Consider the following 12,831-nt stretch of genomic DNA (forward strand, 5'->3'; position numbering starts at 1 on the left):
GAAGGGGCTTTGCTTCCCAGTGCGCAGCAGCAGTGCGAGCCTGCCAGGTATCCGTTTGCAGAGGCTGGTGAGATTGGAACCCAGCACAAAACTGCAGGCGTGAGCCTCCAGTGCTAACAGGGGTTTCTGTGGCTGCGCAGAAGCACCAGAGCGTGCGACAGTTTTCGCGCAGGTGAGGATTAGTCGCAGGGGTGTGGCGATTAGTCTCCAGGCCTCCCCACGGTCACTGATTGGTTATTTGAAGCTTTTTTTAAAAAATGTAATTCCGCTCCTCCTCCTTCTAATGGCACACCACGGACATCGACATTGACTGAATCCTAGATGTACGCGTCAGTGTTAGAATTTGAAGGTGCAGAGGGGTGGAGCCTTAGCAATCGATCTTGGCCATCTTAGTTTGGTACAAACAGGTGGAAAGTTATTTTAAAAACTTGTTACCTCAGGGTGGAGAGCCTGGAGCCACATTTGCTGGGTTTGAACCCTAGCCCCAACACTCAGTTGCCGTATGGCTTTGGGCAAGTCAAATAGTGTCTCTGTGCTTCAGTTTGCCTATCCGTAAAATGGGCACAACGTGGGGAGTTAGAGTAAGCAAAGCACTTGATACGAACAGCATCTGGCACATTAATTTGCTATGTATTATAATAAAGAGTACACGATATTATTTAGTAGCATATTGTCTTACATATATCAAGACTGTCCATTTTGGGAAGGAGGCACAGTCTGAGTTCTTATCAGAAGCAAAAGTGAGTATTTCAAAGTAAAGCCAAAAATCTTTTCCTGGCCCAGAGAGGAGCTACAAGGAAAGTATACAGGACATCGGATTTGGGTTCTTTCTCCTCTCAAACACAAAACTAGATTACAACCCATTGTAGAGACAGTGTTTATTACCATTTTTATTACTTGGCGCATACTTTCGCTATAACAGTTCCCCTCTTTTATGTCCAGTTTCCTATAAAACACTTGTGTTTTTGAAACCCCAATAATACAATTATATAACAGTGAAGAGAGAAACCAGTTGTTTAATTGCAGTCACGTTTATTTGCAGTTTCTATACACACTTCTAGGTAATCAAACTTTTCTGGTACATTTTTTTGAGGGGTTCACAATGAAACTGTCACCATTTTTACTAAAAATAAATACAAGACTTAAAGTGTTGCACAGCTCTAAAATATACAAAGGCTTGAATTGAATGTAAACGTTGAAAACATCTTACAAAAGAAACCATTTTTGCAATTTAAAAAGTTCATATTTACAGATATTACAAAAATACAAAATGGATGCAAGTCCACAAACCATTGTCTTTTCGGCCAGCATGAACTGGTTCTAGTACCAAAATAGTTACACTGTAACCTTCTTCATAGTTTTAAATCTTTGTCATGATCTAGTTCTTTAATCAGCTACCACTGCAGCAAATGTACTCACTCACTGACCTTTGGCAAGAGCAAACAGTGTGTTTTGTTTGCTATAACTAGTCCATGTCCTCTACTTAGCCAAAAAAATAAAAAAATAATAAAAAGTAGAAAAGGAAAAAGCTTCCCCCACACAACACAGACATGTAGAAACATAAAAGAACAAAAACTTAGCATCAGTGCAAACAACAGAAGAAAAGTTTGGATTGATGTTTTTTTCAATACCTAATGTGTGCACCCTGCTTCAAGACAGCAGTGATGGTGAAGATAGTACTCTAAATCTTGGTCTTATGCTATGTAATAAAGCCATGGAGAATATTCCAGATTACTAAGGAGTTCCTTGCTTTTTTAAACTTAGTTTGTTACTCAATACTCTTCCACAGTGAATTTAAGATCCATCTTTATTTGGGTTTTTTTTTAAATCTATGAAATATAAAATAGAGAAACTCTGCTATAGATTTTTAGAGTAAACAAAATAAGTAAAACTATATTATAAGGGTTAATTCCGTGACCATTACATACAGAAAGTATTTTATTGCCTCACAATTCAAGTCAATATATATGGTACCATTACTTAATGTCAATAATGAAAAGGTGACATATTTATTAAAGCCAATTAATGTGTTTTCAAGATTTAGAATCACTTTTAAAGCCCACATACCTTTCTTTATGCTTAAAAAACCCCTAACTACACAAAAGCCATACTGCAAACGAACTGCTTTTATGAAAATTACAAAAGATCACCTATTGTGACTGGAAATGACTGTTTCTTATGTATTTGTCTAAAAACTTTATTTTTAAAATTTTGCCAAGTGTACTTTTCAAAGCATGAGAAAAAGATATTCATGTTCTCATGTGGTGTCAAACCATGCTGGTTTTCTTAACTAATGGGTTCCAATAAGAAATGATGGTCCACTTTTTAAAACCCCCAAACATTTTTCTTTTAATAAAAAGTATAACACCTTGTAAATATTCAAATGTACCCTTTACCAAGGAAGCTTATCTATCCCAGCACAAGTGTTCGCGCACACGTGCGTGCGCGCGCATGCACACACACACACACACACACACACACACACATTCTTCCTCCTCTACCCCACCACCCCCAGCACCCATTTTACATACAAGGATGACAAGAAATTAAGAAACAATTTGATAGTGAAAACAAGTAATAGAATCCAGACATGTTTTTTCTTCCCAGACAAACAAGAAACCAAACAGCAATCAGATTCTCTAATTCTCAATCTGTAACATCTTAGAAAGTGTTTCTGTTGAAAGACAGCATCTTCTTAGACCAGGCTTTCTCCTTCATATTGCATGAATTGAACAAAACCACAAACCTCCTTTCACACATCCTACTTTTCCAAATACCACTTACATAAGCTTAAAGCTAGCTGCATATCAATTTCTTGGTAACTCTGTTATGTTCTATCATTCTAATCTCAGTCTGTTCTTTCATAGGCCATATCCCTTCTCAGTTCTCTCTACTTTCTATCTTCTCCCATTCAAAACATATTCTAAGTACATAACTGCTTATATTTCTGACATATCACTTCAAATATTAGCATCAGTTCATGTTAAAATCAGAAGTGTAAAAACTATTTGAAGATTTCAACTTGTAACTCACTTTTTTTCAGTTTTAAGACAAGAAAATTCAAGTAATTTCAAGTAATTCAGCTTGTTTCCCTGCCTTCATTTTATCAGAGCACTTGCCCTGACTTTTCCTTTCCCACCCACCACCCTTCCCCTTTTGCCATCAAGCAGATATAGTAAAATCAGACAAAAACTCAGTTGTATGTAGCATTTATGAACCAGAGCTGTTCCCCATTCCCAGTTTAACAGTGAATATAAATAATGCATATACACATACCTATTTCCCAACTACATTGTTCACAGTGTCATTTCTGTTCATTTTTAGGTAGCATGAATCTCATCAGCACAGAGAGGAAGCTTCACAAAACTCACTGCAGGTATTTACTGATGAATCAACAGCTCTGTGGCATGCTTATGTTTTAGTTTTGTTAGTTAAAAAACCTGGAGCTAATTGCTAGACTGTTGAAGGAGTTTAAAGATTATAGTCATTAGATTATGACCATTTACGTCCCTAGTAGCCTAATATACAACATAACCTAAAATTAACTACTCTTTTCCCTACTCCTTTTCTTTAAATCAATCCGTTGAAAATCAAAGTTCAAAGGACACTGTCAATGCTGTTGTTCAGGGCTTTGTGTTGAGAATGATGATTTCTCTTATTGATTACGAAAAAAATCAAAAGCATGCTTTTCATTCTGTCCAAATTAGCACATGGCAAACTATAGCCACGTGATTACTGTTATTCGCTTGTTTGGTGCTGCAATTTGTCACAAAAATGGTTAGGTCTGAATTCATTGTTTTAAATTAATCACATTTCAGTATATGACCTCAAGATTTCCTTTATTTTGCCAGTTTAAAATTCATATTTGTGGTTTATCACTCAGAAATCATATTGGTGGACATTTAAATATGGTATTCGATATGAAAATGGTATTCACAGAATACAATTATTACATTTTATCTGTTGTGTTCTATAAACAGTTGGTGTGTGGTAGATAATTGGCCACATGTCCACTCATCATTGATAAATCTATTTACACATTTTTATCAAAAATATGGTATTTACATGTGTGTAGTCCTTTCTTTTAAATTTTGCTTTAGCTCATTTTAATGTAAAAAAATACCAAACCTCCAGAGTAATTTCATCTTCTTAAGAATTATGACAGTGAGGGTTTTGTTTTCTGAATAGGCAGCTCTGGGAAAACTTTTCTCTAGGTTTCATGAAAAGCAGACATTTTTGAATTCTATTTTATCAAAAGGAATGAGATTGGATAAATCAAACTAAGCTAAAGAAAAATGTGAAAGACAGTGCAGCTACCTAAAAACATGGAAAATAATCAGGAAAGACCAAACCACCTTTCGTCTCCCCAGCACGTATTTAGGAATTTATTGGTAGTATGTGATGGTACCCCGCAATCTTCTGACTTCTCCCTAGTCTTCTGTTCTGCTCCTCCATCCTCACGTGACTAAGGCTTTTGGCCTTTGACAGCCAGCCTGGCACAGGCCACCTATGTAGAGCTCTGGGAGGATCGATCGTCGTGTGGGCTCCCATCAGAATTTTCAGTCTCACCCTCAGAGATCGCCTGCATGGGTGCGTTGTACAGCCTGCAGCGGACACTGTAGCGGCTGCTGCTGGCTGCAGGGGGGGCCCGAGAACGTCCAACCCTTGCCGATGCTGAGGTGGCAAAGTTCTTTGAGGAAAACCCTTCCGCATTAACTCGCGGGGAGCATGGAGAGAGTGGGGACAATGCCTCTGCCCCCGGTGGCCCCTGATGGGCCTCATGGGTGCTCTGGGGGGACTCAGCGGTGAGCTCCCCAGGAGGTTTGGGCAAGATGGGACTCTTCAGGATTTCAGTAGCAGACATGCGGTAACTGGAATCTGAGCGACTGCCTTTCTTGAGGAGTAATAGCTTAAACTCTTCATTCGATGTATTGGACTTTTTGGCATTTCGGTAGATAAGGCCAGGAGACCTGTGGCTATTTGGGGTGGTCACACTGTTGGGTGAAGTGACAGAACCAGTGCTGCTGCTGCTGCTGCCAAGAGAAGCTCTTGATTTGCTTCGAACAGACATGTCCCCAGAATCTTTTCTTCCAAGTACTTTTCTCTTGGACCTTTTCAGAAAAAAATGAATCTCAGTCCAGATACATTTTAATGAAACTAAAAGCATTAAGACACATTCATACATCATCTTCAAGAGCATTTTGGTGCACCCTATCTGATCGGATGGAAAGCATTAGGGCTATGGCAATGAGGAGTGAGATACAATTCCTTCTCCAATAACCAGTGGACATAAATTAGGTTCTGGAAATTACCATTTCAAATAATGACTAATGTGGAGGCTAAAGGTTCTACAGGAGGACTTATTGGGGTGTTTTAGTATAAGAAATTACTGCTATCTGACTCCCACTTAGAGTGTAGGCGGTGAAAGACTGTAGCTTTCTCTTATTAATCTGTCTCTGCGATACAGATAAAATGCTCTGATGTCTGGGCTTGGCTTCCAATCAATACCAGAAGAGCAAAGCAGATGAGGAGGTGTGGAGGGGACAGGATTAGCCATGGATTGACGGTTGACAGGCTTGGGTGATGGATATGTGTGTGTATGTGTGTGGGGGTGCATGATACTGTTCTGTCTGCTTTTTAAATTCCTCCACATAAAAAATTTCTTACATGACTTTTTAAATAAGTCAATCCATTTTCAGCTGCAAATACCGTTGTCCATAGCTGCCTAGGGACGTCAAGAGTGTATTAATCAGAAAGCCAACTTTCTGTGAGGAGCTGAAAACCTATACTACCTCTGGAGCTCTTAAAGCTCTGTATACTGTAAGTTCTCAAGAAAACAAAATCATTCTTCTCACGGTGCTGCAGATGATAGATAGATAGATAGATAGATAGATAGATAGATAGATAGATAGATAGATCGATCCTACACAAATGCAAATGTAAGATTACAAACTCAGTAAAGCTACCAAACCTAGGCACCCATCATATTATTTCTCTTGAATAAAAGTAAACTGGTGTCAATTCAGTGAATGTGCAGCCTGATTCAGTTCACTGATAAATATTGGCAACATGCTGTCTCACCAACCTAAAAATCACAGGGTAGAGAAAATGTCAGCTTTGCAATTGGAGACCAGTCTGATATGGGTTCACTGAATCCTTTGTGGTTGTTATCTTGTGTATGCCAGTGTCCAGCACTCCAACAGGGTAGGAGTTTCAAACTAACATTTGCTTTAAGCATCTGCCATAGTCCAGTCATGGAAATGTTATTTTATCATCACAACTGAATATGTGAACAACAGGCATCTCCATCTCCAGTAAGGGAATAGGTAGAGAGGTTTTAACTGACTCCAGACTGGATAGGAAGTGGCAGCATTAGGATTCAATTGCAGGTCTTTCTGACTCCACTAGTTATGTTCTGTCTACTATTCCACTGTTCTTTGGGGGTAAAAACTTGACTCTTTAACTAACATAGCATTTTAGTAACTCGTCCTAAGGTTCAAGATAAAGTGGGGTGAGAGGAATATAATCGGGGCTTACACTACACACAGGGGCAAAGAAAAGTAAACTTATGATTCTTCACTCTGTGAATGGAGAAGTGTGCCCGTCAGGGTATACACAGAAGCCATTTCTGATGGCCTCTTTTAAAAACATTGTTGAAGAGCAATGCTTCTTCATTATGAGAGAACCACATCAAGAGAAAACACAAGTTCCCTTAAAAAGTAGAATTCTGGGGACAACAATGGTAAGCTGCTAGCAAAGAACTTGCTTCAAAAAGTATAACTTCACGAGATAGAAAAGACAGTCCCCAAGTTTTATGCCTTGGGAGTCCCACGTAGGTCACCAAGGCCTAGAAGAAGAAGCCAGTCATAACGATCAAAGGAGTAGGCACATCTTGATTGGACAGCTCAGTCTGATATGGATTTGGTTTCCAAGGGCTGGTTTGTGCTCTGTTCATCTGTCACAGGTTGCAAGGAGTATTCTTGCAAATACGGACATGGACCCTAAGGATGCAGGAGGCATATGAGAGAATGTGAATGGGCAGCATGGACTGGCCCTGTCTTGGAAAAGCAGCCCAGAGGACACCCCCTATTTGTGGGCTATGGAGCATTCACTTGAGAAAAGGCTGGTGTTATTAATGAAATTTAAGTTTTAGGAAGAGAGGTAAAAAGAAGCAGTGATTAATTGTTCTGAGCTATGAAATGGGCAGGTTTTTCATACACTGTCTTGTCTCAAATTTGGGGCTCTGTTTAGTGAATCAACTTACATTTATCTCTGCTACTGTAGGATGACAGCTCTCAGCATATGTTTTTAGGTTCAAGAAATTATTTAAAAGTCAGAGCTTGCACGAGAGTTTTTGAGCTTTCACTCTAAATGACTTAACCACAAATTGTTTTCAAATCAAAACTTGTTCCAGAATGTCTTTCTTAGGGAAAAAACACACCATCTTTCAGCATTTTTTGTGAAAGTCTCTGTCTTCAGGTCTAACTATAGACTAACATAAAGACTCATATTTCCCAACTTCAATACAAATCTATCAATTTGATTTGGAAAAATAATCTCTCTTTGCTTGCTTTTAACTTTTCGCTGAATGTATTACAAGTCACAAGGCTTTCCCACATTTGCTTTTCATGAGAAGCTCTGTAAGAAGCAAAACCTTTGGTATTGTTGCCTCACCTGTGAATGACTGCAAATAAATCCTCAGTTGTTCGAGGTTTGTTTGGAGACACAAACACACCTTCCACTTCAGTCTGAGAGTCTTCACTAAGCGGTGAAATCATAGAGTCGTCACTCAGTGACAATTCTTAAATTAAGAACAAAAGCATCTTTAGGAGGAAGTTACCTGGCATACTGCTGCGTGTCACTGACTCAGGGAATAAATAAACAACAGTTCTCTTACCACCATGTTTAAAACGAGGAGCTATATCTGTCACCATTTAATCCCTCAATAGCAAAAGTGGTTTTTTTTAAAATCTCAATTGTTTTAATAAGTGAAAAGAGGTCGTGGAGGGAACCCAACACCCAGGGCCGTACTGTGTTATGGGGAATTAAGAAAGACAAATTTCAAGAAGTGCCATGAGACCCCTTTCCATTGTGACAAACTGACCTTTCAATGAAACCTCATCCACACTTCCTTGGGTCTCCTCTGCTCCGCTGTTATCAGAGGCACTTTTGGCTGAAATACTTGAAGCAGTATTTTCCTGCTCGGAACATTTTTCAGGACATGAATTTACAGTTGATAGCTCTGCTTCGCAGCTGATAGTCCCAGGCACTTTGTCATGGTGGCGGCTCATCCCGAGTTGATGCTTAAGTTGATTGCTTATGTCTGCGGCTCTAGTTTGTGAGTTAGACTGAGATGTGAGCACATCCGCAGATTCAGGGTGTACAACTTCCTCACGATCTGCAGAGGATGACTTCTGGACCTGTGCTAGGGCTCCATCTAAACCAGCTCCATAGTGTAGTGTTTTACCATCCAAATCATTTGGGCGGGTAGCAGACACCCTCTGAAATCCTTCTGTGGGAAAGTCACCTGTTTTACTTGATGTGCTTTCTGGAATAGGCTCACTCTCCACATGCATTTGGTCTTTTGTGACATTTGAATCTGGAAGAATGCTACCAGCTGAGGTTACTGTTTCAGGATCACAATGAATCTTCACATCAAAAGGACGTTTTTTTTCTAACTGTAGTTTATCTGGTCCCGTCTCAACTGCAGAGGAGTCTAAAAAGGACAGTATGGTGTCCTCAGTGGAGTACTGACGTACTATTGATTTCTTAGCCATATGTGGCCTAATCTTACCTGGAGACAGGGCAGCCATTGTGAGACTGCTTTGCTCTAAGTAGGGGAGTTCTGGATTGTTGCCTTCTTTTTGCTTAACTTCTTCAGACTTACTGATGGACCTAAGGTTAACAGATTTCAAAACTGTTGGTGTAATTGCAAGGGACGGTGGAGGATTCGACCTCAGTGTTTCTCCTACTGTGTTCTGCTTATTATGACTAAAAACATGCAGCGGGTGACGGTGGTGGAATGGTTTATTCAAGACATGAAGAGCACTTAGGTCAAGGTGGGTAGGAGGTATAATTGGAAGTTCAAGATCTTTACTCAGTGCTAGAGCTCCATCTTTTAAAGAGGGTTGCTGTAGTGAGGATTTCCTTTCTGGGACTTTCGGTTTTCTTTTGCTACCTCCAGGAGACAGTGGACCAGAAAAGAAAGCTGTAGGGAAAGAGGATGTTGGCGTTTCAGACTGGCTTGAGTAGCCACTTGATGGAGATGCCAAGCCAGCCAGCTTTTCTGGTGAAGCCAGTTTAAAGTCATTGTCAACAGAAGGAAGGGATGGGGTGGTGGCTCTTGATTCTGACTGGGACGTTTGGGATTCAGAGCTCTCTGGAGATTTGATGCATTCGATAACGGTGGTACCCGTAGCAGTGCTTGAATTAGATAAAGATCTATAAGGATCATTTGCTTTCAAGTCATTTAGAAGCCAGAGGTCTGCATAGTGAGTTGATTCAGCACCTTCGTCTTTGAATGGTGGAATATCTGAAGTATCTAACTGAGGTTCCTTAGTACCGTGTTCACTCTGGTTGATCCAAGAAGGTTCCTGCTTGGTGGGAAGACTGGTATTTTCCATTCGAGAAGGCGTGTTGGAGAAATCAAGTGGCAGCTTCATTTCCCTGGAACTGTGAGGCAGGAGCTGGCTACTGCTTGTCTTTGGTTCTTTCTTCTCAGAAATGTCTGCATTTCCATCGGATTTCCTCAATGATGAGCTCCTTTTAGGTGGGGTCGGCTTTGCCTTTGGTTTCCTGAAAGAGATGCTTGGTCTCCCCTGCCTCCTATGGTCTAAGTAGTCCTGCCAGGCACAGTCCGGAAGAGCAGGCGGAACTCCAATGCCCTGGCCATTCTCTGGGCCCAAGGCTGCATAGTGACAGACATAATTCTTACTACCTTTGAGACCACAGTCAAAGTGCATGGAGGTGTAGTATCCTTCCGTGTCCACTGAAAAGTGAGAGCTCGTGTCTGCTTTGTCTGATGGAGACTTTTCCAGAAAGCTGTCATAAGTGGCCATGCTTGTGAAGCTTGGACAGCCCAGGCTGTCTGCCTTGGGGCGCTCAGGACTAAAATCCTGGCGGCAGGAGGCGTCATGATGGTGGTGGAGGTAATTCCACTCGCTGTCACTTGTGTTGCTATTATTGGGGTCATCCAGAAGATCTGCCACAGTGGAGGTAAAGGAGTTCGCTCGGTGGCCTCTCACTTTATCCAGGTGGTCATTGTACTGCTCTGTCACGAAGACACTGGCGTCCTCATTAGCATGAGGGGCCGTGTTTAGTGACAACTCTGAGTCACAGTGCGAAGAGCCAGTGAGGGGAGGAGAAGCTGCAGGAGGGATTGTCTCTGAGGTCTGTGAGGGACATGTAGAACTGCTCCCACTCCAGTTGCCACTGGATGACTGATGGTCATCTTTCTGGTCCATGTGACCGCTGAGGAGGACGCCAGCTGTGGAGATGCAATGGATGGGGCTCCCAAAGGTATCTGAGTTGGAGGAGATGTCACAGCTGCCAGAGTCAGCAGCCATTCGGGACAGACGTGACCTCCCTCTCTCACTTAACTTGTGCTGGGGGCTGTGAAGATGTTGAGAACAGGCCAGGCCCAAAGCAGGCTGGTGATCCTGTACACTTGGGCTGCTGGGGGCCTCATTGCAATTGTTAGGGGATCTTTCTCGATCACTGACAAAAGGCTCCCCCTCTTCATATGCTGACGGTTTAGTACCAACTTTGGACTCAGTGTCTCCGCCTCTATTGCCCTCCCGGGGAAGGCTCCGAGATCTTGTTCGGGTGCTCACTGCAGTCGTAAACATGGCGTCACCTTTGTCTGCCAACGCAGAGATATTGCCAGCAGAATGAGAAAGGGAAGCTGCAATGCTTTGACCCCTTTGAGCTCTGATTCTCCTTCTGGATGGAGCAGCAATCAGAATGTCCTCAGTTTGGCACTCCGAGTCCCTGGTTCCAGACCTCCTATTGACAGTGTTGGAAGGGTCTGGATTTGTGTGCACAATCACATTCCTTTCCCTGGCCACGGGTGATTCATCAGAATCTGGGGCACATGGAAAACATAATGAGATATTTTATACCATACCATACTACCAGACATTCTGAGAGACATCCACAAATCTAGGTGCTAGCATGGTGGAGCTTTTTCTTATAGAAAACAAATCAGCATATAAAATTAGGAGAAAGTTAAAATGCTTTGGAAAATCTTTCTCTGCTTCTCTCTGTCTCTGTCTCTGTCTCTCCACACACACACACACACACAAATACACACACACACACACTTCCAAAAAAATGTATACACATTTTAAGAAAGGAAAAATCTGTAATCAAATTGTAATACAATGAATGACGCTAGCATTCATTTGATTAACGCCATCTTTTGAGCTAATGTCATACTACACATTGCTACCGTAATTCAACTTTGAAAAGTAATACATAGATAACATCTCTTAAAATGTGTACATTTTTATGGCACTTCTGGAATATATATATACATATATATATGTATTTGTGTGTGTGTGTATATATATATATAACATATATATATATACACACACACTAAGAGAAGTTATGCTTTTAAATCTTTTGTGAATTTTCTCTCTCTCTTCAATATCAAATTACTTTTCCGCAATAAGTGGCTACTATTTTTTTAAATGAAAGTCCATTTTATCTTCTTGGCCACTATTCATTTTTACTTTGTGATATAAACATAACAAAATAAAAACCTTAGAATTCATTATAAGAAGTAAAAACCTTATATACAAGAGATGCTACCATAATAATAATTTTAAAACATAGGAAAAGATATCCTAAACACAGTGAACAAAAAAATAGAAAAAAATGTTACCAAGGGTATCCTATTATCAATATTCAATATTTAATTGAGTATGCTTGAAATTTTCCTTTTAAAATTATTGTCATAAAAGTATATCTCTCTTCAAATAAAGGTATACTTTTCTAAAAGAATCTTTCAGTGAATCTTGTTACTTTTTATTCATAATTTCTATCTTAATAAAACTTTAAAAAGTAGCAAAATATTTCATTTCAGCAATAAGACCTGAACGTATATGCCTAAATCCATAAGGTTAAACCTTCATAGTCAAGAACAGAGATTTAAAAAGTCCTACCGCATGGCTCGCTGAAAACAAAACAAATATACACCATTTCAAAACCTCTACAAGTTACAGCACTGACTATTTTTAAGGAAGCTGGTTAAAGGCCTGCTTCAGTTTCATCTCCTTAAAATCAGCACCTGACAGAATATTAACAATTAACAGTTTTATACTGCACCTATTTCTTGTTGGACTCTTCTGGGGATACCCGAGATGGTTTTCCTCCTCCTCAGTTTTCGTCTGCGCTGCAGTACGGATTGTGAATGAACAAGAGAGCAGCGTATACTAGCCTCTCTGTCAAAACCAACTCCTGCAACCCACAAATAGGTCTCATTAGCCTTTAGAAATGGCAAACACATTTTCATTTGCTTGCAACACAGTGATATTTATTGAAGCAAAGGAAGAATTTGGATTAAGCCTGTGAACAAATATAAGGGAGCCCTTATTCAGCTTTTATTTAAATTATGGTACAATACATCAAGCTTTACTTCTAAATGCAGCTCCCCACACAGCTTGCACTGCCTAAAGTAAATAGCAAAGAAAGAAAAATCAAAGGAAAAGGAAAGAGAAATAACATCAAAGAATCACCATCACATAGAAATGACTCCTTACAACTTTTAGTTACTATGATTTATTGGTCTATTTCTGGGCTCTTGGAAGCTGCTTTCTTTGCATAGCA

The 12,831-nt window shown here is 40.2% G+C and overlaps 1 protein-coding gene across 3 annotated transcripts in view; it reads right to left on the bottom strand.

The window, feature by feature from the left end:
- Positions 1 to 1,023: 1,023 nt before the first annotated feature.
- The window catches only part of NHS (NHS actin remodeling regulator), a 350,238-nt gene continuing 338,430 nt past the window's right edge, over positions 1,024 to 12,831 (bottom strand). For all 3 annotated transcript variants that reach the window (XM_081043417.1, XM_081043418.1, XM_081043419.1), the window contains 4 exons: positions 12,331 to 12,462; positions 8,105 to 11,083; positions 7,675 to 7,801; positions 1,024 to 5,111 (listed from right to left, as the gene is read on the bottom strand). In XM_081043417.1, coding sequence (XP_080899543.1) covers positions 4,508 to 5,111; positions 7,675 to 7,801; positions 8,105 to 11,083; positions 12,331 to 12,462 — 3,842 coding nt within the window. In that variant the 3' untranslated portion in view covers positions 1,024 to 4,507. The remainder of the gene's footprint in view (positions 5,112 to 7,674; positions 7,802 to 8,104; positions 11,084 to 12,330; positions 12,463 to 12,831) is intronic.

Source organism: Rhinolophus hipposideros (genome assembly GCF_964194185.1).
Source record: "Rhinolophus hipposideros genome assembly, chromosome: X".
Taxonomy (NCBI): Eukaryota; Metazoa; Chordata; class Mammalia; order Chiroptera; family Rhinolophidae; genus Rhinolophus; species Rhinolophus hipposideros.